The sequence below is a fragment of the Anser anser genome (assembly GCF_964211835.1).
Source record: "Anser anser genome assembly, chromosome: 1".
Taxonomy (NCBI): domain Eukaryota; kingdom Metazoa; phylum Chordata; class Aves; order Anseriformes; family Anatidae; genus Anser; species Anser anser.
Window position 1 is genome coordinate 149,830,399 of NC_139720.1, and position 25,004 is coordinate 149,855,402.

General features: G+C 46.0%; 1 protein-coding gene and 1 long non-coding RNA gene across 9 annotated transcripts in view; both read right to left on the bottom strand.

The window, feature by feature from the left end:
- Positions 1 to 642: 642 nt before the first annotated feature.
- CARS2 (cysteinyl-tRNA synthetase 2, mitochondrial) overlaps positions 643 to 25,004 on the bottom strand; it is a 37,121-nt gene continuing 12,759 nt past the window's right edge. For 4 of the 8 annotated variants that reach the window (XM_083826112.1, XM_083826110.1, XM_083826107.1 and 1 more), the window contains 8 exons: positions 23,325 to 23,458; positions 18,266 to 18,333; positions 15,380 to 15,446; positions 11,405 to 11,543; positions 9,199 to 9,322; positions 7,136 to 7,234; positions 3,683 to 3,946; positions 643 to 802 (listed from right to left, as the gene is read on the bottom strand). In XM_083826112.1, coding sequence (XP_083682238.1) covers positions 728 to 802; positions 3,683 to 3,946; positions 7,136 to 7,234; positions 9,199 to 9,322; positions 11,405 to 11,543; positions 15,380 to 15,446; positions 18,266 to 18,333; positions 23,325 to 23,458 — 970 coding nt within the window. In that variant the 3' untranslated portion in view covers positions 643 to 727. Of the gene's footprint in view, positions 803 to 3,682; positions 3,947 to 7,135; positions 7,249 to 9,198; positions 9,323 to 11,404; positions 11,544 to 15,379; positions 15,447 to 18,265; positions 18,334 to 23,324; positions 23,459 to 25,004 lie in introns of all 8 variants that reach the window. The other 4 variants (XR_014580517.1, XM_083826108.1, XM_083826113.1 and 1 more) reach the window with 4 other exon arrangements.
- On the bottom strand, positions 11,817 to 15,373 carry LOC310895221. Its single transcript, XR_014580547.1, has 2 exons — positions 14,892 to 15,373; positions 11,817 to 14,806 (listed from the first exon to the last, which is right to left on the bottom strand). It is a non-coding gene; the product is annotated as an uncharacterized lncRNA (long non-coding RNA).

Here is a 25,004-nt window from a genome sequence, read left to right on the forward strand (position 1 = left end):
ATTTCGTTCGCCTCCAAAATACACGTGTGTTACTTAGTTCAGATGGGCTTTAATGAACGTCTGGGTAACACACCGCACGTACCGATTGCATCCTTCCACTTCTGGGAGCTGCATCCTGAGCCTGCTGTAATCCCAGCACTAGGGAAAGCTCAGGGCAATCTGTGCAAAAAACAAACCGGAAAGATACCAGGCCTTACAGGTGGGTGCCTGCGTGGTGATGAGGGTAAAGGTTTCACGGGGCCAAGCCAGCACCACTGCAGTAGGAATTACTTCAAGGCTTAACATTATCACCTCCTTCTGTGCCTAAGGAAAATACCATTGTTTAAACTGGTGGGCATAAAGCTAAGTGCTTTTACCCTCCCAGACAGACGCAGGTTCTTGCCTCTGGCTGTGCTGTGTTTTGGCTCTTGGCGCCAGCTCAGCAGAACAGCATGCAAGTGCAGATCACAGCAGGCGGGGCTGGGGCAGAGCCTGCAGTAGAACACAGCCAGGCTCGTGTCGGACAGCAGCGCTACCTCCGTGCTGAGGAGGATTTTGGATGCTTGCACACCCTGCATCTCATACGCACCTTCTGCAAGGCCACTACTTATTTAGCGAGTCGTAGTTTCAATGTTTTTGCTGAGATTACATCACTGTTAGACATTTTGTTCCAAAGATTTTATTTGGATACTACTGGTATTTACAACACCGAGCAGCTGCAATCAAAACCAAGTCCAGTGATGAAGGTTCAGCTTTTTTCCTCAGTCTGCTGCTCCGCTTGCCCACCTTCCGCAATTTCCCAGGTTGAAACAGCACTTCTGTCCTGCAAGAACAAGGAAATGTGTTACTCTCATCAGCCTGGATCACGCAGGGATCCCTGTAGCTGGCTACAGCCTGTTCAGGAGGCCCTGTAATGTACCAGATGGATCTCAATGAGCGTGCAGATTTTTTTTTTTCCTGTCTACTCCAACACAAACGTCACGCAGCAAAACTATTAATCAAGTTAGGAAAAGAGGTGGTGATACCATCTCACAGGAATGCCCTTGTTACCAATGCTTAGCAGTTGTAAAACAAGCCCGGACAATTCTTTGCAGTTAAGAAAAAATAATTAAATCACTACACTACAAGAAAAAAAACATATATTTTTTAGTGTTAGGCAGTCACAATCATGTTTTCATATTTAAATGGCTGGTCTACATGGAAAACACCTCTTCTATGGTCAGTACACAAGAAAATCTTGCCTAACACATTTCTCTCTGTGAATTTTAGAAGGATAGTAGCCTGCTGCTGTAAGTAGCTGTAGTGCAATGTTATATTTTCAAAAGAATATCATAACCAAACTGATAATTTCTGTTTTGATGTAGTCACTTGGCCGCAACTGTTGAAAATGACAAATTTTTTATCAGAATATTAAATGTTTAACAGGCTAAAACGTTAAATGAGCTAACATGAGAGAGACCGGAATACAGTGTAGAATTTTCTTTGTATTAAGGCGAAAACTCTTTGATGCTTAAATAATTCTGTCATTTCACTTCGTAATACAAGATATCTCGCATTTAGCGCGCAGTTACGGTAACAAAGTTCTTTTGGGAACAAAGAGCAGAACCGAGGCCATGCCACGAAAGCACAGGGTAAGGCTGGCAGCAGAACTGCTCCGGCGGTAACAAACAGAAGTCGTGTATAATAGTTCCCTTTATAAAATACGCACGCTGTTGTAACTCACATGAGCACACTGCAGCAACGCAACTCTGCTGTTCTGCTTGAGTTTGTGAGCCTGCCAGAGGAGTTAAAAGACTGCGCGCTGGGTGCTGCCACACTTAGCCTGCGGGTGGAAACTCTAAGTACTGAAACAGGGGGTGCTGGCTCCCCCCTGCAGTACGCAGGAAGAATTAGGGGTCAAAACGCAGCCCGTGCTAGGGAACTGGCTAGAGCCAGCCCAAGGCTGCAGACAGCCTGCATCTGGGGAGTTCCTCCAAAAGGGGACGTCAGAAGCGATCGCAGCAGCAGGGACTACGTGGCTTTGCCTAGAAGTGGGGACGACTCCTCCCCGAGGGGCTGAGCTGGGCCAGAGGGTGCTGAGAGCCCTGCGTGGCGCAGGGCCACGTCTGCACCGCCTCGTTGGAGGTGACTGGAGGATGATCCTGGGACCCGTGAGGGCGAGAGCAGGGCAAGGTGGCGGCAGACCTTCAGGTACTCGCGCTCACCGGGTGGCAGCGGCAGCAAAAGCAGGAGCTGGGCTTCGGCTGCCTGCCGCGTGCGCTCGTACGTGCACGTGCGCTGGGTCGTCAGCAGCAAACTGCTCCGGGACAAGCAGGAGACTGATTATGCCGACCTTCAGGTTATTAAATGAAAACTAAAATAAATCGGGCTGCATCCCGGCTAAGGCCAATTTCTAGGAGGTTATTAAATACCCGTAAATCCCTTTAAGAATAAGACAAAACAAATCTTCAAAGGGGCTGGGGGGGGCCGCAGCTGTTTGGCCAGAAAGATCAAACGGGGCCGTTCTTCTCCAAGACTTTGTTTCAGCGCGGCTGTTTGGATTTGCGAGCCTTCCTGACAGATCAGCGAGGCTGAGGATTTAGCCGCGTACAAACAAGGAAGCAGATGTTCCAGCTTCCCACAGGCTTCCTTTGCTTTCACAGCTGTAGCTCGCCACCGCCGGGCTCTGGCCCCCAACCCAGCTTGTATCCCTTTCACGTGAAATCCCGAGAGCGCTGCCCACAGCTCTCGCTTGCTTTTATTCGGTGCATCGACGAGTGACAGCTCTCACGCTCAGCGATTAAGGGGGATGTGTGCTGTCACTCCCTAATGTAACTGTGCTTCACGTCCTCCCATTGGTAAAACGATGCAAGGAGGCTGCGCGAGGCTCAAAACACAAGCGAGGAGCAGCGTGAACTGCAGGGAGGGAGAAGGATGCCGAGCAGAAAGCGGAGCATTATTCTGCACGTAAGGAACAAGATCGAGCTAACGCCGTGAAGCTGAGATGAAAAGGGCAGTGGAGCAGGAGGAACTGGAAGAAGCAGCGCACACTGAAGAAGTAACGCAGCGTCTTGAGACCAGGAGGAAACACTAAGCCAACGAGGGGATCTCTCTTCAGCAGGAGACACGCTCAGGGAAATGAAAAAGAGGAACGGTGGCATTAGGAACAGACTAAGAGCAGAAAGCACTGTGGAGGGAGGAGTGCTACAGGAACCAGGCAAAGTACTTATGGCTCAGGAACATTTAGGAATGCACCCGCCAAAGACAACATAGGCTTTCTTGTGTGGACTTATCTTTTTGGCGGGGAAATGTGAGGAGGTGGAGGGAAGGTATTATTTTCCTAAGTCATCTCAGTTTACTTTCCAGTTCCTCTGCAATCTTCTTAAAATAGCACACATTACTCCTAGCCTTTCTTGTGCGTTAGACTTGGACAGTTTAGGGATTTCCGAACATGAGGGGATTATCAGTGGCGAAATAATACTTCCTTAGTAACTGCAGTAGCTACAGCTTGCACGGAGATGTGAGGCTGAGGGGAGCAGAAGAGAAGGCCAGAAGTACTATGAGGTAAGAGCTCAGCTTCAGCTCAGCTTCTGCCTCCTGCCACTGCAGTTGTGCAGGATGCAGGGTGTAACAATGAGAGCTGCTGCTGGGGCAAGAAGGGCAGAAATAAACACCGCCTTAAAAAGTCACCAACGGGCTCACAAAGCGAGTAGCTGCCTTCTACCTTGATGTGGATTCCAAAGGCAGCAAGGTCTCCACGCAGACTGTCACAAGCCTCCAGGAGCGGTTTTCTCTCCTGCATTAACTTCTGTCTCTTTTCCTTCTGTTCTTGTTTTGGTCCTTTTGATCCCGTGGCACCTTCCTCTATTTGCACGGTGTCTGTTGCTTCTGGCACAGCAAGAGCGTAATTACGGACCTTTGTGCGGAAGCTTACGAGCTCATCCATCACGTTGGAGAGCAGAGCTGAGTTTCCTCCTCCCACAGCAACCTATAAATCAAACGCATTGTTTTAAAAACATCTGAGAGCGATTTCAAAATCAATCACAATCCAGTTGCGTGCACTAAGGCCTTCCTTGTCACCTCCCATGGCTGAGCATCCCCCATTACAGCGGTATGATTAAAACATCACGCCCCCTACTCGTGCTGGGCAGAAGTTTCAGCACAGTCGTGCTTTGAAGTAGCTCAGGGTATTCCTACACAGGACGGTGTCTGCCGTGGAGCAGAAGGTACTCGTGAACGTAACGTGCTGCACAATCCAGCTGTGGAACTCATCAGGAAACCTCCTCGATGCCAGAAGCGTGCATGAATTAAAAAGGGATTAGACAAATTAACAGAAGAAAGCCCTGACAGCAGCTATCAGCCCAACGATGGGAGCCCAGGCAGTCCCTCGGCTGGAAACTCCTGAAGAGCAAGAGTGCACACCAGCCCCTCTTCGAGAAGCACAAACAAGGAAAATGCAGTATTTTTGCCTTCCATCTCCAGACTACCCTTTCTACAACAAATATCTACAACAGGACTAGTCTGCCACAGACGAGAAGATGCGGTCATGGCATTTTATCACCGCGACACAACAGGGGGAGCAGACGCGCAGCAGCGCAATGCAAAGCACACCAGTGCCGCGGGGTGAGGTAGCTGCCGGTGACACTTGACTGGGAGCAGAAGAGAGGCTGAGTAATTAAAGCCGGAGGGGACCGACTGCATTTAGTCACAGAACAGCGGGATGGGAATGAAAGGGAGTCTTTCCAGGGGTCACTGCCTGAAGCAAACGACTGAAGAGGAGGAGAAGGAGGTGAGGGGGAAGCTGTTTAGGGGCCAGAGCTTGAGACGCTCAGTGCTCTCAAGGATTGTAAGAGGCAGCAAATTCCCCAAACTTTCAAAAGACGTAAACATGCTAAAGAAGCAGCTTATGAGCATGAAGAAGGTAATAAATCTAAATGCCAGGAATGTCCCCTTGTAACCTGGGACAGGAAAAAGAGCAGGGTAAACGCTTAAATGCAGAAGGGAGAGCAACGATGAATGATGAGAGGGGATAGGAACATGCCCGCACAGACACCACCAGCAAAGCTGAAATGAGGCACTTATTTCATGACACAAAGGCACGGTCCTCCAAAAGAAGGGACAGCTTGGGAAATGGGCTCAGTTCACCTCCTAAGTAAAACACTGCATAGACTCTCCTGATCTCCATTTTCTTCTCCTGTAGTAGTGACCAATCCAAAGGGCTTGTAACAAGTTTTATGTGGAAATGTGTCCTTGCCTATCCCGCAGAAGATGAGCACTTCTCAGGAGAGCTAAAGCCCTTACCTGTGCCCACCAGCTCTAAAGAGGCACGATGGTTTCCACTCACCAGCTAGAAGCCCCCAGCAGTAACTGGTAAGGCTGCCTAAGAGAGAAACGTTTACAAGCCTTCTACCTGGTTAGGGATGTCTTTCAGAAACCTCAGATGGATTCACCCCTCCTGCCTGTGGTTGCCTAGGCTCCTTCTCCAGCCAGTGGAGAGAGAGAGACAGTTCTTACCCAGACGGTCGCATAAAATAAGACTGTTGCAGGAGCACAGGCAGCTACATTAGACTACACTGCTCGTTAGCCGAGATGAATTGCATCCCAAAAGCAAGACAGATCCACAGGCTATGTGCAAGAACCCAACTGAGGAAGGCTCAAGCACTGCTCCCAGTAGCCCCTACGTTAGTTTGTCAGCAGCCTGGCCGTGGAGCCCTGTCCCAGACAGCCCAGGCACTGGGATCCTCGGTGGCCAGGGACCGCTCCCAGCGAGGTGCCTGCCTGTGGCCACCTTGCTAAGCGGCGAGAGGGGTGACCTGCCAGGCTGTGCACTGACCTGTTCGGGCTTGGCCTTGAGGATGGAGAACAATTCCTGGCTCATTTTATTTACTGTAGTAGCCCACAGACTTTTGTGGTGTCTTGAGCAAGAAATCAAGATTTTTATTGATTCGGTTATTTGAGGGCAAAAGGAAAAAGCAGAGAGACAGAGAAGGACCTGCAGTGCTGTTCCTTCCTTCCTGCCTACCTCTCACCAACATCTTCTGCTGACCTCGATACCCCAGAGAAACTAGCACAGCACACAAAAAAAGAAAAGCATTAAGGCACTTATTTCAGTAAAAATAAATATTCACTTGCATACAGACAGCTCAGAATACGGAGGAATGGCTTCAACATTCAATATACGCACAAATATAAGTGTTTAGTCTTTTTTAGTGGGATACTAAACATGGCAAATGCGTGCATTATGAGGAATAACGAACAGCTGAACTGCATCCAGCAGCTGTTTCAGAAGAAATTTTGTGGGAAAATCCGCAAAGAAGCAAAGTAATTAAATGCACTGATTACTGTACTGGATGAACAAGGTTATTTGTATTTTCTCATTCTCTTCTTCCCCCCCCCCCAAAATAAATTCCTGTAGAAGGGTTTCTCTGAAGAAAGTTTTTAACTTCTTGGTCTTCAGCTCTACACTCATGAAGCTGCAGGAGGCGAGCACAGCAGAGCTTGCTAGCCTCCAAAACCCTGCATCACTTTAAACTGCTCCCCTTCCATATCCTAGGATATCGCCTTCGTACTTATTGTCCTCTTCTCTGTGCAGCACTTTCCATTGGGCTTTTCCTCTCTTTTTTCCCTCCCTGTTCCTGCCCTTTTTCAAGCACTAGAAGATACATAAGGTATTTCCAGTGAAGGCCCTCCCCTCACCCCACCTGAAGGCAGAGCAGCCCCTTCCTCCTCACCTTGGCTTTCTGCAGAGGAGCTGAGCCCAGGCTCCTGCTGTGCACAGGAATATTTGTATGGCTATCAAAGTCAGCCTGGATGCAACCATCAGAAAACGAGGAAGAGCCAGGGAAAAGACAGATAGAGAACAGTACCAACTTAAAGGCCCCCCAGCACTAACTTTTTCTCGTTTTGTTCCTCCAACTTTCGTTCCTACAATGCAATTGCTGCAGAAGTCAAACAGGAACACCCAAGGGAAGGAAAAAAGCCCCCATCGTGCTTTACCCTTTTCTGCCTGCTCAGACGCTCTCCTGAAACATCACAGCAGAAACCGCAAGTAATGCAGGAGGGTTTACTAAAACCATAAATAGCTTTGTTACATTTCATGCTTTCAGAAAGCGTTGTACAGAACAGAACGCTAGCGCCGTTACTATGTACCAGCGCACACAGAAGAGGTGTTTCATACCTGTCTTTCTTCAAAGGACATCCCGAGGGCATTAAAAAAGCCTTCTATATAGGAAATAATGCTTCCATACACAACAGAGCTTCTGGGAGATCCGCCATCCTGTTTGAAAAACACTCAAAAGAGATTGTCCAGTCAATATATATTACAGAGCTCGGCATCTCTCGATAGCCGCGTCGGCGAGGGAGAGCTACCACTAACTAGACAGACCCACCTCTACCGGTAAAACCCACCCCGACGGGAACTTGTACACGGCTGTAAAAGCACCTTCAGCGATTCCCTTTGTGCTGTGAGGGGGGAAAGATGCAAGCAAATGGGGGAGGGGACGAGCTTATTACCAGCACGCGCGGCGAGGAGGGGAGATGCGTGCAACCACGGCGCACTACGCGCGCACGGTAAATCGGACCTAAAAATAGCACCGCTGTGCATGGAAGGGCTCTGCGCACGGAAACCAAATAACAGAGCAAAATCGCAGCTTCAAGGGCATCCTTAAAATAAATGTCAAAAAAAAAAACCCACCACCTTTTTGAGTGTCTTATTGATTTAAACAACACGAAGTCTGCTTTGAGATTGCTTATGGCGTTTTGTCACGCCCTAGTAGCAGCAGCAAGCAGCACAGCAGTGATGGACTAGTGTTTAAGAACACAGGTATTTTATTTCTTTCCTCCACATTTATTTCACTAAAAAAATAAAATTAATTCAAAATTAAATGACGGATTCAGAAGAGATTTAAGGGACTAACACTTGCCTAAGAATAATGATATAAACAACCGAATTAGCAGCTGGTGTTGGATTTTATCCGGTATCTCCACCAGGGTCTGAGATAAGCCAAAACCTAAAATTTCCAAACTGGAAGGAGCTGAAGTGAACTGTTGAGGAAAGAAACAGGAATGTGCCGACTAAGATAAAAATTACGAGAAGATAAACATAACTCATTCCTCTTTTTAATGTGAGTTCACTCAGTTCTTAAGGAGAAAAAGCACCCACATGTTAACCAGGAGGTAAAACATAAAAAGCTGGACTGCACCCAGACAAGCTCCCTCAAGACACCAAGCCACCGGACTCAGCTGACAAAGTTGGCAAAATTAATTCAGAGAAAATGAGCAGTGACTAGCAATACGTGTATTTAAGGAGCAGTAATGCTATTACAGATCCCTGCTGCAAATTGGCTTGAGCCAGGGTTCAGTGAGTCATTTTGTAATGAAAAGGGGCAGATGGGGCTGAAGAGGGAGTTTAAAATCAGCACCAAAACAAGACCAGGAGGAGGCAGGATTTTTAAAGCAAAGAGCAAATTCTCCCTTAAAATCGGCTATTACTATATACTCGACATCTCTTTCACAGCACAAGGTGGACATCACGAAAACAGCAATTAAGGAGCACAGCAGCAAGGCTGAGCTGTTTGCCTCGAGCGAGAAAGGGGGTTGTTGGTAAAAGAGAACAAGTCCTCAGACCGTGTTTATTGCTCAGGTCTTGTCCTTTCCAGATGCTTCCTTTGTGTCAGCATCGAGAGACCTTAACAGGGTCTTGACTTGCCAAAAGCCACTTGAAGATGGGGACTCATGCAGGCATGCTGAGGCCACAGTTATGATCTGCCAACAGCAACAGATCCCTGCTCCTTGAAGCCGAGCTCACCCCCATGAGCATTCACGCACCTAGAGCTAACTGTGCCTGCCTGCCAAAGCCCCCCCAGAAGCGACCACCACCCCTTTCCCTACTAAAGCCCACTCCTAGGCACAGATACTAAGCAAAGAAGCGCGGTAAGGCCGTAAAACCAGCATTAAAAATTAGCTGCATGTCACAGAGGCTTCAGGCCTTTCGAAAACCCGAGGTATAAATAATATCAGGCAGCAGCAAAGAGAGACACTTTGGTCACAGCAAGGCATAATACAATAGTCGTATATAATTCCTGCGCTACAGCCAGGACAAATGGGGACCATTAAGGTCAACAATTTATGGAGCTTTGTTTCTGCTGGTTTCTCGTGTGAACAATAAACTAATCTGTCTGCATTAAACAGTAGGACAGTGGACAGCTGTCATTTTCTGATCTCTGTATCCTAATGGGTTACCTTAGTAACAGCCTTAAGCTGTCTGTTGCCATGGTGAACGAGGTCCATAATTGCTGCAACAGCCCTGGAGGTGTCAAAGTCATCTGCAAATGCAGCCTTCACGTTTACTTTTGTGTTGGCTAGCCTTCAAGAAGAAAAAAGGTAGTGTTTAAGATAAGACAAACAAGATGCCAGCAGTACGCTGAAGCCGTCAGCTAGTCAGGAGGAGTCATCGGAAGGACACTCATTTCCTCCTGAGCTGCTCCGGGAGGGGAGATGCTACGCTGATCAGGAGGGAACACATTTTTCGGTTGCAAAGGGAAAAAACTTGACGCCCGTCAGAACCCAAAGCGCTACATCCGTTCAATAAATACATCATTAATCACAGGAACCAACGGCGGAGCAATGCTCGCCTTCGTCATTTAAAAACAGATGGAAAGCTGGCTTGATATTAAGCGCGTTAGCGGTTTTGCTAAGTCCTTTATTCTAGCAGCCTGCTCTTCACGCTGAGGGCACGTTTCTCTTCCAAAGCCATGTCACACGCATTGCTCCAGCGCTTAGCAGGAGAGCTGGGTCGGGTCGGGTCAGGTAGGAGTCCCGTTGGCAGGATCCGGCCCCAATGCAGGCTCTGCTTCCCCGTTTCCTCGGATAGCTGAATTCCAGCTCCGTGACCCCGCTACAGGCTGAGATAAAGGTCTGGTGGAAAAGCCAAGCCCGCCTCACGCAGCCTGCGCTCGTCGTCGCAGGAGCGCTGCCCAGCAGGGCCGCTTGGCAGGGGAGGGTGAGCAGAGCAGGGGCAATAAACAGCAAGCTGCGAACAACTGCTGGCAGCTTTCTGTTGTACAAAGCTAGATGAACTGAGTATTGATAGCCACTGACACAGGGATGCTGCTCCACAATAAAGCCGCAGGAGCAGAGTTACCTGGGGAGCCTCAAGCTGTCGTAGTACCTCTGGGGATCGCCTCAACCCTGTTTTGCCTGTTTCTGAGTGGTTTTGCCTGGAATACCTGCCTCTCTCAGATATCGAATGGCTGCTACACTAAATCCATTCACCCAAAGCTATTGCCTGTGATTTTTCCCTTCTCCGTTCAACACCTATCACTTTCCAAAAATAAGAACTTTACATTTAGTGATACACAAGATTTGCCCTCTCTTACGTCCTCCACTGACACTCTATTTTGACTTCCTTACGTGCCTCACACCTCTAAGCCTTATCTCTCACCAGCAAGTCCCCTGCTGCCTCCAGCTGAAGGACAGCTTCAGCTGCCCAATATCACGAGTAGCTAATTCAACCCCCCCCCACCCTCCTTGTGACATGCTCCGGTGCTCCCTGTGAGACACAGTGAGACACAGCTGGTACAGCCACGAGCTCTTCAATACGACCGTGCACGCACCACCAAGAAACTGTCTCTCACTTCATCTTCCCCTCTGATCGCATGCCTCAAAGCGGCTTGTACACGTGGTGTTTCCGAGCATTCGCTGCTTCTCCTACCCTAAATCCAGAGCACCACGCTCCTCAGGTTTACACCCAACACCATCCACATCTCCGGATTTGAGCAAGCTGCTCTAGCGGAAGGTGTCTGTGCGCACGGCAGGGGGCTGGAACTAGGTGATCCTTAAGGGTCCCTTCCAACCCAAATCACTCTGTGATTCTGGAAGATGATCTAATTTTTGTGAGGGGCTCCAAAAGAGATTCTCCTCATCACTGTCAGGGCCCCAGCAAACAGAACTTCTTCTTTCCCTGCGAAATCTCTCCTGACCAGTTTCTGAGTAACCCTTCTCTCCTTCACACCAGCCTGTAAGCCAGTTTCACTACAACCTCATGTACCCAAGGTGTATTACTTTCCAGTTGTCTTCTTTCTTCTTCAGTCACTAACACACAGTTCTTATGTCCTGGGTAGCTTTGCAACCTCAGACATATATTTGCACCTCCTGACTGATGTAGAAGGAAAAGCTGCTTATATTAGGTCAGGCACACTAGATAAATAACATGATTGTACAAATACAATGAACTAAGTATAGCAGACTGTGAGGAAAAACAGCTGGCTAAAAAAAAAAATAAGAAAAAAAAGCTAGCCTCGGTGAGGGTAGCAGGGAAGACAGCTTCCCAGTTCTTCTTCTTTAACAGAACTCAGTATGTTACAAAGTTCAGCCCTCCGAGCCTGTCAGCAATTTGCAAATTATTGCTCACATAATGACAATCTCTAGACACAGGAAGCACACTTACCTTTCCCACAGTATGTCTTCTCTAACGGGGTCACATACCAGCTGTCCTTTCATATAAGCATTTGCATCTCTAATAAACGAGGAGATTGCCTGGAGAAGGTGCTTTGCATCATTCATGGTCTCGTCACTGAATTCTACTGCTAAGAAAAAAAAAAACCCACCAACAAGCGTTGTGATATGGAGGATGTTGCTGTCATACACAGGCACGATACTCTGAGCCACAGCCATTCCGGGAACAAAAGTTTGTTGTTACTTGTCAGAGCAAACTTTTCGTAATTGCACATTTAATTAGCAACTCTGTTTTTCAAGTGCACTAGGTGAATTAGATCAATCTAAAAGACGATCATTATATATGACAACATGTAACCTACTGGAAAGGCTTTAGACTGTTCTGAAAATTGTTTGGAAGCTCACTGAAGCAACACCTACTTGATTTAAAGTTCTTTTGTCAGTATTGAATCTTTCTGCCTGGTTATTAATCTAACGCGTTTGGATGGCACGTACTTCTAATAGTCCCCCCAGATTAAAGCTGGGAGAACATACCTTATCTCCCCCTGAATTTTGTTCCTATTTTAATTTATATACTTAATTTAGGTAGACACATTCTGTCTTTGCAGACCTCCAAAGACGCCTAACCCTCACCAATGACTGAGGAATACAGGCACTTACTGCTAAGGGACCGTATCACCAGCACCTACACATCTAGAGGCACCCAGCGTTTTGCAGTCTAGGTCTGCACTAGGTAACTTCACCGAGGGCAGAAGCCAGATGTGAGCCCTGATCTCAGGGCCATTACCATAAATCCCAAAGAAGCCTAGCTGTTTAAACAGACTTTCTGCAGGATTTGTCCCAGTGTAACTGAGGCGTTAGTCTGGACTGTATTTGTCAGGTTTTCCACTTGTGTGTAATTAAAAATCTGCATTCCTGACTCGGTAACATTGGTTTTAAAATTAAGCTTTACTAAGCTTTTAAAAAGACTGATGTAGTGACTTTTAGAAAACCGTGAGATATCGAAGGAGATCATTTATATCCACTAAGATTACTCAACTGATTACCCTGGTTACAGGGCCTCCGAGAGGAATACTTGATGAAAGTTTATTCTGATGAAGCTTTGATTAAAGCCATTCTTCTCCACTGATTCAGGGCATTCTTCTAACCCGCCACGTGCTGCAAATGCACCACAGGGCTCACACACTGCTCGAGCAGCTCTCCATCTACCCCTTCCCTCCTTGCCACGGAAACCATCACTGCTAAGTGCAGAATAACAGTGTTTGCTGTTAGCACCGATGATTCGAGACCCGAACGAGGAAGATGTTTCAGTTCATTCAAGTACAGAAAATCTCTGAGCCTGTTCCGGAGACAAGCAGAGGGTTTTTAGGGTAAATGTATCACAGACCACAAAAAGGCCCGCTCTGAGCACAAGATCTACCTAAACTACAGCACCAAAGGACTATCTCTGGAATATCCAGGGAAACTGCAGAGTACCGAACGTGTGCTTGATAGCCTCAGAATGAAAAAATCAGTAAGTAGGGCAGAGAGGCTAGGGATCAGCGATTACAGCACCGGCAGTGGCAGCAGCAGACCACGCTGTTCTTCTGTTGCACGTCTTATTTTTCCCTAACACACCGCTCAGCACTTCGTGTGCACAGAAGCAGACACACAGGGGTAAGCGGGAGTCAGAAAGCACAGGTGGCAATGCCATCCAGCATTTGCAGTCTGATCTCTTCCAGCAGAGGAGCAAACTCCAGCCTGCCACTGCTGCAGTACCCAAGCACAGAGGGAGATGACTAGCATCTGTCATGCCTCATTTCTCAGGCTTTATTTTCAAACCTGTTTCTCTGGTCATGTCTTCCTGGCTGTGTGCTCCTACTGTTAAGTAGCACCGATGTCTAGAGCCTGTGGTGACCTGCCCCCAGCCCCAGGCAACGCAGCCCCTTCTTTGCAGAGGAGCTTTATCCTAGCGGACAGCACCTCCACGCTTCCAGACGAGAAGAGCCATCAGACACTGGCCTCACCTAAGCGTTCCTGAAGGCCTTTTATGGGCTCAATCCGACGAGCACATTAACGCTGCCCAACTCTCCAAGCTGATATCCCAGCAAGGATAACGCGTTCTCCTCCCAAGGCTGGGATGGCAGGAATCGTCACCAACAGGCTCAGGCTGCAGAAAGCTTTTTAGGAACAAACAGAAGGCGCTTGGGATCTCTCCTCCTGGAAGCAGGTGGCGAGGAGAAATGCAGTAGTCATCTCTGAACTGAGCTGACGGCACGGGCACGCCCTGACTCACTGCACAGTGAGTGCCTGACTCTGCCCGTCTATCCGACAAGGGTCCTGCAGTCAGCACCGCATCCTGCCTCATCATGTGGCACTGCTGCACGCCCTCCGGCAACTCCTATCTGCAGAGTGGCTCACTGGCATTGTATCCATACAACACCACCGCTTCCTTTCAGCCAAGACACCTAGATTTGCACAGGCAGCCCTGTTTTTTACCATGGGAATATATTTAACCTAAAAATAAGGCAAAGAATCACCACGTCCTTCTCAGGTCAGTTCGAAGGCAGCCAGCTCAGGAGCAGCGCAGAGGGGTGTGCAGGCATCCTGCAGGACTGTCCATGCCATCCCTCACCCCTGAGGCAACTAAGGCAACCCAGCCTCTCAGCTTTTGTTTCTAGAACAAACAGAGGTATGACAAAGCTGTAGGTGCCAGCGTTTTTACTTCATCCTTTGTTTTATTCACCCCAGGCTCCCACGTGCCCCCAGCTGCAGCCAGAGTGCCACTCAAGTGTGCACAATTTATTTCCTCTGCCCACAGAGGCCCAGAGGAAACAGCCAGGCAGGCTGCTGTCCCCACAGCAGTAGCACCCCGCAGGCAGGGGCTGGTCCTCTTGCAACCCCCCCACCAGCATTCGCTCCTCCACCCCTACAGTGGTGGAGGCTGGCAGCTACAAACCAGCACGCTCTTATTATCCCACACTTCCAAGTATTTCAGGAATATGCAGCCTTCCTGATGTCTTTGACTGCCATGGAAAAGCAAGGCTCCACCGAGCAGGCAGCTCCTGCAAGCAGCCAGAGGTATTAATGAGCAAAAAGATTTCCCAGTCCAGTAACTGCCTGCCTGTGAGGATGCACAGCGTGTTACGCATTAGCAAAGCCACAGAGCCTTCACCACGTCAGTTCTCCCAGTCCTACTGCTCGGTGTGCTTTATTTGAGGCATCTGGAGGCCGGCTTAAATAACACAGCAGGTGTTTCGGTGTGCTCCAGCATCTCAGCGCAGTACCAGGAGTGCTGACAAATCACATTACCCAACAGCAGCCATGGAGCTACCATCCACTTTTGGCAGATACCAATAAACTGGTAACAACGCTATCCATACGAAAACCTCTTCTGGTTAACAGCAGCGCCTGCCTGATGGAAACACTCTGGTGTAGAGAGAGGGAAGCCAGCGAAATTCCCCCGCAGCTTTCCCTGCCAGCAGCTCCTGCCAGCTTACCGCGATCATCAGCTCATCAAGCGTTCGTCCAAGTGAGCTGCACTGCACTGAATGCCGAGCAACTCCATGGGACAAAAGTAAAATAAAAATAAAAAATTATTAGGGATAAGCCCTTGTCGTACCCTAGAGGAATAGAAGGCAAAACCCTACCTGCATGTGTCTCTAAAAACAGTTGGTTGTGACTGAAATGTAACTGGCTGCCACAGATGCAAATCAAGAGGTGGAGGTAATTCATTAATTGAAAGCGTAATTAATTCAGAGTTGTAATTAACCTCAGTTCAGGAAGGTATTTAGACAAACAGTTAAGTGCTGCCCTCAGTAAAGATGCCTTTCTAAATGTCAGCCCAAGAGCAACCCCACGGAGCACAGCGAACCTTCCCGCGTAGGGTGGGAGCTGCGAGGCACGGCAGGAGGAACCCGCTCCTCTGCGCCACCAGATCCCCGCTCTGGGAGGTGTGTGCGAAGAGCCAGGCGTACCTCTTCCTTACCTGAGCTGTACCTGCTGCGCAGACAAAACATCCTGAATTGATCCGATGAAAACTTCTTCAGAAAATCCTAAACTCCACCCACAAAAAGACAGCTTTAGTATCACACCAGATAATTTCTTCATCTGTTGTTCAATTCTCTTATGCTAGTTTTACAGCATATTTCAGACAAACTGACATTACAAATAACCTTTGATCTTTAAATTAGGATTAAAACTTTAAATTAGAAAAGTGCTTTAAAGTCTAAACTAAATAAAATCTAATTCCATATACATATAATGTGTATATATACATAGAATATACAAATATGCATATAATGTCAATCACAAATATAAAACACTGAAAAATACTTTGTTATGATGATCAAACATACATTGAATAGAGACCTGTAGGGGGGAAAAAAAATTACTAGACTAAGAGAGGGATACAATCCTATAGGAAAGGACAACTCCTAAGTTTTGTAAAGTTTATGACAAACAAAAACTTCTCAAAGAAGAAAATGAGTGTACCTTTTCTGGAGGACTAGCTTATGAAGGAAAACATGGGAGTGAACAAAAAGCTTTTAAAAAAAAAATCACTGGAATTTATCTATGCTAGTTGTGAGACCTCATTAATTTCACCCTACTAATCTAGCTTTAAAAATAATTTACTACCCCGACAAAGAACTATTTAAGTGCCTGGAAGGGACACGGATAAAACATTCAATCACTTGACAGCTCTGCTCTCAGCGAGAAGGTTGAACAAGGTGGCAGATTAACTGAACATCACATTCCTGGCTTTTTTTTTTTTTCTTTTTCTCCAATTTGCAAACTGGTGATAGTAAGTTTGTAACACTGAAGTACCACTGAAATAGAAAATCGTAAGGTGAAGTCAGTACAAGAAGAAAACACGGGAAGTGTCATTTGCTTAAAGATGCACATTTCAGAATTTAGCTTCTGCTGCCAGACTAAACCAGCCTGAACACTGAAGGTAGCGAAATGTCAGCAATGTGCAGTCTCTCAAGTGAAAATAGAAATAATTGAGGCAATCAGTGCAAGCTAAATCAAGAAACAGATTGTGAAACTAAATTTTTTTTTTTTTTTGGAAATAAACTTAACTCATAACTTTATGTACTCAGTGTTCCCAGAAGCTTTATGCTAATATACAGAAGGAAAACAATGTCAGTAAAGCAAGGAAATAAATTCTACTGAGGAAAACTCTGAATTTGGGAAGGGGTCATCCAAATTGCAGAAATCAGTTCTGTATTGCATTAAAAACAGAGCACGGAGAAAGAAAGTACCCGTAAATCTTTCAAAGCGGGTTGCTTGGCAGTGCATTATCGCCACGCACTTGATTTTGGAGGTCAGAATTAATAGCCATTATATATGAAAAAAGAAAAAAAAACACGCACAGAAAAGGGAACAAGGGGGAAGAAAAATAGCGCAGCTGGACTGAGAGCATCCAGCACGGCTGCAGGAAAGGAGAGCCATGCCTCAGTGGCTGCCAGGAATGTGCTCCCCCGCTCCTCTGCCACCCGAGACAAAGGAAAAGCCGCCGGCACCATCCGAGGCCGTGAATTTTTCAGAGCACAGGCACAGAGCTCCACACAGGGCTTAGTGTCCAGGATGCAGAAAGACTGTATGGGAAGAAATCTGGCTCGCTGGACTGAAAGTTACTTGCCGGAGAGGATTAACATTTGCTAGCCATGTCTAATCGCAGAAATTAGAAGAAGAAACCCACGAGGAAAGAGAGAAGGCCCTGAATGTTTTGCTGCTGAGCATATCGCTGCTGGCTACAGAGAAATTTCTGTTTGCCTCCTGCACAACACTTTCCTCCGTACAAAGAAGTGTCACTGGAAAAATGCAGGGGAGGATTTCTATACATTTTTTTGTTGTGTGCACTGCATTAATAGCCATTCCTCCACCCTGCCTACAACATCTGCTTGGACTCAGAAAACTGCTGTGAAAACCGTGAGCGATGGATAATTTTCCTAAGGGAGGTGAGGCTTAACTGTACACACACGAGACAAGACCGGGAGAATTCAGAATAAAGCAGAACTCCGTTTAAAAGGACTGTAATTAGTCTTCCAAGAGGGCAGAGGGGAACATAAGTGCTGAAGCAGCCTCTCAAGCTTTGTCTCAAGGAAGAAAATTACCCGCTTCGAACAATAGGTGTCAGCCATCGCTGGAGCTGAGATGGTGTTAAGTACAGCGTATCACCAACACGATGACACAAACCCTGCTCTGCGCTACGCCGCAAACTTTGGCTCAACCCCTTTGTGGACCTTCAGGGAGGAATGAAGAGGATCCACAAGTTACTGACGCACTGAACTGCTTCTGGCAAATGGTTCCTTCTCTCTGACACGGTAAAACAGGACGTATTCGTGCAGCTTGGAGGTATTAAAAGACAATGGTCTGTGCACATCAGCAAGAAGGTGACAGTAAGAAAAAATGAAATAAAATAAAGGAGAAGAAAAGAGACCATTATGATAGTGTAGTTGCAGAATACCTGATAAATTACTGAGAAAATGCTGAGACTATTTCCCTTTTCGCCTAAATCAGGCCAAGGAAAAATATCCACCCTTGCCTAAGTCCCAAACTCATACACGATAAGATGAGTGTACAGAAGAGAACCCGTTACTGCGACGCAGATTTCTGGTACTAGGCACAAACGCTGCTCCTACAAACACTCTCAGCTCAGTGAGACCCAAGTTATGAACAATCCCTGAGTCACAGCTGGTTTCCTGCGTCCAAACAGAGAATAACAGGTACATCTGCATTAGAAAAACACTCTGCTTCACTTCTTTCACTGCAGTACAAGCAAATGCTCATGTGTTTTCTCAAAAGAAGGCTGTGAGTAATATTTACGTGTTACATACATACATCTCTTCAGTTCACAAAAATAGATTACCTTAATTGTTATGTAGTTTTTTAATGACTTGGACATTTTTTCTTGACTTCCTTTAACGTGCAAATGCCCTAGAAAAAAAAAAAAAAGAAAGAATTGGGATAAGTTAGTATGCTTCTCAATGGGCAGTGAATGAGAAACAGCTCTGACACTGGAGTCTCAGGAGGCAGCATACGCTGAGATGGACGTGCGCCAACCATCTCAATGCAACGTGTAAATTATTGTTCAAAAGCTTGGTCACACCATCCTCGACATGGGCTGGGTGAATTTTAAAACAGAAGAAAACGTTATTCAAAAAAGAACCACTCTAGGAGCAGAGACATAAGGAAAAAAAAATAAGGAAAAAACAAAAAGTCTTCCTTAACCAAGTTGATAATGAATTGATTAAAAAAAAAAACAACAACAAGTAAGCAAGCATTTTTCAGTCTTCACAGAAAAGTATTTTACCTGTTAAACTAGACTTTCCAGAAATATGTTAAGACTTTTAAAGATCATCCAAATATCCTGCAATACAATGTTAATGAAACCCAAACAATTTTCTGTATGTACTATGTGCTACTAATTTTTTTTAATCCAAAAGTTTATGGTGTTAATCCAAAATACCTCAAGTGTAAAGTTTTCTGTGCATCCCCTATTCTGAAACTCGATCTACCAAAAGTTTGGAAAGAGTTGGTTGCCAGAATGGATTAGACAGGATAAGGAAGACTCTCAGATCTGAGGATCTGTTTTCTGAAGTTGGATTTTAAGAGATACCATAAAGCAAGCCAAAGCTTTTGAAAGGCAACTGGTAGATTTTGCTGCTCAGAAGTAACTTTCTGAAAAAGCCGTCTGTGTTTCTTCTGAATACTTATGCCAAAAAATCTGACAGGAGCTTAAAGTCACAGAGAAGAGTTAGTGAGGAGTACTGTGTATGGGAAATGAAGTCATTGACACTATCTGGGAGTATGCTCGCTCGAAGTGGGGCTAGTGAAGGCAGTGGGGAGAGTCCAAGGCGGCCATCCAGACCTTCTCCCCACATGCCGAGTCCCCCTTCGCAGCTCTCAGCTGTGCCACACCAAGCACACGTGGCTGTTAACCACAGCCTCTGAGCCGTGGCATCTCTAGAGCACTCCAGGCAGCAAGGCGTGTGTCTGCGTGGCACCAGGAGTTGCATGCTAATGCTGCTCACAGTGCAGCTTCTTCACACGGGGCATGCCTCCCAGCAGCGTCCGTGCAGGTCCTCCACCAGGACTCGTTCCTTTCCTGCTGCCTTGGGGAGCTGATGAGGTAGAAGAAAAATAACAGGGGGATTTAGGTGGTAAGGAAACTCGTCAGGCTGCTCAGCTGAACCCTGCTCCTAGCAGGGCTAACTTCGAAGCCAGATCATGCTCAAAATTGCCCAAGTTCTGCTTGAAGAAAGGGATTCATTTGTCTGCTCGGTGATGTGATGCTTACAGAAGCCTACTCCTCACTGTGGTCTGTTGCAAGGTGAATTTACTACCTATCAAAGGTCCCGCATTTCACCAGACTTTGGGAGAGCAAGAAAAAGAAAGGGGGGGGGGGGAAGTTACAGCTATGATGCCTAATTTGAATTAGTTTATTTTAATATGTAATCTCTAAGCAAAAATATAGCTTTCAATAGTTGCATGAACCTTCCATTTACAGGGCCGTGGCACAAGAAAAAGGAAGTAAAGATCTCCATCACACTTAGGAGAGTAAGCAGAGCTTGGCTTCAGGATAAAGTTCTGCCAAGGCAATGCAGAAGATAAAGCTGTATGCTCCTGGACCTTGTCTGCACTAGCCACACCACCACCACTGATAGAAGACATCAATTATTCAGAGCCAGAGGGATGCTGAACACAGAGGCAATAAAACGCTACTCAGCATCATTTCAGAAATGTAGTTAAAAGCTTTAATTGGCTTCTCCTATTAATAGAGTAATCCTGTAAGTTACCAAGCACCCACAACTAACACAGTTTTCAGACACTCTGTTAACTGCAGAGCCCAGCACTTAACCCTACTCAGATGCAGATTTTTAAGCGTGAACTTTCCTTATTCTTTAATACCCCACCAGCAACCTTGCACTCTTCCAGATTCAGCAGGCCAGCGCTACCCGATGCCTCGGGATGCTCCTCCGGGTGGACACACCACATGTAATTATGGCTCCGTTTTCACAGATGGTGGAAGAGGTTTCAATTCCTGCAGAGCAGCCCGGTCTGATGCTGGAATTTTGCATCACTCTGCACAGCGCTGCTCTGCCGCCCTGCCGGGAGCCCGCTCCCTTCTGCAAGGGGACAAAATTCCCACCCACTCTTCTGGAGAGAAAAGCAGTCCTCTTGGGCCTGGTGAATGAGAAGCGTCTGGTTTCACCTCCTAGCTCTTTCTGACAGTGGTTCAAGTCGGTGGGGATTCTCCAGGAGCCGCCTCCAGTCCTACCTCCACCACCCGCACGTTTAAGTTTGCACAGCACCCTTTCAAGGGTAGCAAAGAATCGAGAGATGTATGGATCCAGAACCAGCTACAACAAAAATCTACAATTAAATAAAAATCTCATTTTCATGATGTTTAGTCCTGACTGCTAACAGGTGAGGCCGTTTCCACTGCCGTGTAGTTAAATTCAGGGCCCTAAATAAAAACATGCAGACTGCCAGAAACACTGGACACTTGTAGCTCTAACAACCACAGTAAACCCCCCATACACAAACCTTTGTCAGGGGAAAAGGAATAGGCTGGGTACACTTATTTATTTATTTTGCTTTTGTAAAGCTGCCTAAATATTGACTGACTTAACTGTAGGCAGCCTAATTTCAAGCAATTTGGCCATGTTGCCTTAATAAGGTACAGGTAACACCTGAATTTGAAATAATACTCCTCTTCAAGAGCTTCAGCACTTAGAATGATTTCATTAAAGAAATCACAAAATATAAGGATTTTCATAACTTTGGCTTGGCGCTCTTCCCAGAGCACAAGTAGTCTAAAAATAAAGTCCTTATAAGAAGATTTATCCCCAGTGCAGGGATTTTCTTCCTCTAATGGGGATTGCTTCTCCAATTCTGAGCCTGCTGAAATTCTGAAGTCTGTTACCAGAATAAATTGTTTCTGAAGCTGATTCATTTGCCCTAAATAATTCACGTTATCGTCCTCCAGCAAAATTTTTTGAATTAATGAATGTAATCTGTCAGCTCCTAGAGAACCTCAGCACTCAAACTGCCCTTGGAATCAAGGTATTTTTTTTTTCCTTTTATTGAGAAAAGAAATCTTGAATCCTCTTTATTTGCTCAGTTTCAAAGAATATTTCCCCTATAGTTTTGACTCCAAGCTAGAGAACTCAGATTACTGTTTTTTTTTTTTCCAGAAGGCTCCAGCTGGCAGTAACCAGTGTACTGTCTATCTCATTGGAAACGCAGAGAATTTCCCAGCACTTCAGGAGTAAAGCGTACCCTGGAGGATGCACCAGCCTCTGGACAGTTTCTGTTGACTTGTAACAGCCTCTACATTGAGAACTGAAACTAGAATTCGGTATTAACCCCGAACAGTACAAATACATAAAGGCCTCAGTAATTCCCAGAGTGTACCACAGCTCTAGCTCAAACAAGCAGCTGATAGCGTTCAACAAGAGATCTTGCACAAAGTATTGTTCAGCAAGAAGAAAGTCAGGTTCAATCAGCAGTCTGTTGCCTTCAGTTCTCTGGAGACCATCCAGCACCACTACAACTACAATAGGAAGAACAAACTTCAGTTTCTACCAGAAGGACGCTGCCAGTCCCATCACATAATGGCATTGTTCACAGCATCGTACAGCACAGTCTTCACTGAAGCATTATTGTGTAAGGCAGCAGTTCTACATAACAGCAATATCATAAAGCTGAAGACCAAGTGAGTAAGACACTTTGCTATCTCAAAAGTCAAAAGTCAAGCGCAGGCAGCAAGGTCACTTCTAGGGGAAAGAGATGCAGAGGTCTGTGGCATCTATGGGCTACACCAAGACCAAGTCACTCACCCAGCAGCAACCTCTTTGGTCACACCTGAGCAGACTACACCAAAGTGTCTGACTCAGTCTTCAGCATTAACCTTGCGTCTCTTACTCATCGCTCAACATACTGCTGCTGGAGGATTTAAAAAAAAACAACAAAACAAACAACAAAAACCCACAAGCTTCTCAGAAAAATTTAAATAGTTACAGGTAAGTGAATCATGCATTCAAAGCTTCCAGTTCATTGCAGCAGAGCATCTGCTTGTTAGGTTTCTCCCACATTTCAAAACATCCCAGCTCAGATGTTTCTCTACAGGGTCACAACTGTGAGCTTTGTTGGCTCATTGGTTCGGGCATCTTAGCCTTCTCTCCATTCTTATCTTCCAGTAGTATGGAGTCTTTTTGTAAGAGAAGAGCTTTACTCTGTATTTATAATTACAGGCTATTTTACTCAGCATTCTACTGAAAACTTTCTTTTAAGCCCACAGGCAACTGGTGCTGAGAGATGATGGAGAACTGAACTGGTTTATTCCAGTTTCAAAGCTTTAAAAACAGTATGATCAGCTACCTGTCACCTTCACTCACCTACCTTCAGCTACTGAGGGTTCTATCTCAAAGACAGCAGGAATTTCTATTTTTAGGAGGACATACAGAAAAGATCAATTATTTTCACCCTCTTCCAGCAGGACTGTCACAGCCAAAGTAAAATTTGAAAAGAAACCATCATCATAACCAATACCCTCACATTTTGCAGAAATCAAGCGAAAGGAGATGAGATTCTACAGGAAGAACTCTTCTTTCCACATTTTTAATTAGGAATAAACGCTGTACATAGATAAACGTACACATTGATATTATTTGGAAGTTTCCCCAGATGATATTTAGTATTTCACTGTAACCACTTTATAAAGGCATTCGTTCTACCACTTCAAAATTCACTCATTTATGTTTCTTCTTTTAGTGAGGACAGAACTTGGTCACTGCAGTACAGCATCCATTTGTAAGGTTTCCTTCACTTCATGCCATACAATGACAAACCTTAAAAAAATTAAAGAAAACAAAACCCCTGATACTTGTACAGGCCTCTCAGGTGATTGACATTTTACTTACCAGAATGCAAAAAATAATTCCCCCACTGCTCGCACTGATGATACACCTCGCACTGCGCAATTTCATTTTCATGATGAGGAAACGCGAGATCTATTCCCCCAGAATGGATGTCCAGTTGCTTTCCAAACACTGCGCTGTAACAATAATTCCCTGATCAGTAAGTAGAACACCACAAAAGGTTTTTGTAAAAGAAATGCAGAAAATAATAAGATGAAACATCATCAATATAAATACATTATTGAATGATTACAGTTTCAGAGGAGGATTTTACACAGATCTTAATACCAAAATTGCAGCAGGACCTGCGTGGACAGGACCATACCCGCCTGCTATTAATCTTCTTTAGTATGAGCAATTATTTTTCTAGTTTAGATCAAAGAACGGCAAGCAGGACATCTTTCCTTGTTCTGCTATGTTATCAGCATCAGACAGCTTCCTTCATCTACAGACAAAACTTCAGTGATGAACATTTCTTCAAATTTGGTGTTCCTATGCTTTATCTTGTACCTTTTCTGTAAGAATTCAGGCAATACCGTCCACAGTTATGATAGAAAATGCTTAGTCCTATCCTGTTATAATGTCAAAAGAAAATGCCTAATTTTCTTTTGAGGCTAAAAAGCCTCAGGAGTCAAGGCTCCTAAAATGTATCCACTGCTTCATTAAGTCCCTGCTAGGTCATGTTGGGCAAGCTGATAACTTTATTTTGCCCGCCTCTTACATGGACAATACTTACCAGCTCGCAGGGAAGTAAATCAATGCTAACTGCACAGAAACTGCAGACGCTCAAGTTGGGGAAGACACAATGTCTATGCAAGTAGAAAATGAAAGACAAGCTACGTATGCGTGCACTTTTGAACACACGCAGTCTCTCCTTACGTCCCATTAACAAGTTGGTCCTGGTTGGATGCTAAGATTTTTGTCCCTTCTTGGGACACAACACCCTGGCTCACGATGGCACTGCAGTACTAGCTCACAGAACTACAGACCGGCTGAGGCTGGAAGGGACCTCTGGAGGCCGTCTGCTCCAGCAAAAGGAACAGCACCCAGCGCAGGCTGCCCAAGACCATGTCCAGGCAGCTTTTGAGGATCTCCAAGGAGGAGACCCCACAACCTCTCTGTGCTACCTGCGCCAGTGCTCCATCACTTGCACAGTGAGAATGTGTTTCCTGACGTTCACAGGGAGCCTCCTGTGTTCTAGTTTGTGCCCACTGCCTCTTGTCCTGGCACTGGGCACCTCTGAAAAGAGCCTGGCTCCATCTTTTTTGCACCTTCCCTTCAGGTATTTGTAGGCATAAATCTTTATAGATTTTTACATTTATAGACCCTCCCAGTTCAGGGCAGAGAAACAGAAGAAAACTAGGAGAAAGAACGGAAGACAGACTGTCTGTGGCTATTTCCAAAGCTCATGCCCCTCTGCTTCTTCCTGCCTGCTCCAAAACTAGATTTAGGATGGACCTTCAGAGAGATACCCCAGCTTACCCCTAAAGAGGGGTTGCCACCTAAAGAGGAACACTGTCCATCGGCAGTTTCCTCCAACAACACAAATAAGAGCTGAGGAGAGGGAAAAAGACAGATCTGCAAAATGCTCCGGGACAAGAGCTGCAGCCCACCTCACTGTAAGTGAAGCTCCAGATCAGACCTGAGTCATGTCAGATGGTTTCCTTCTCCAGGACCGTACTA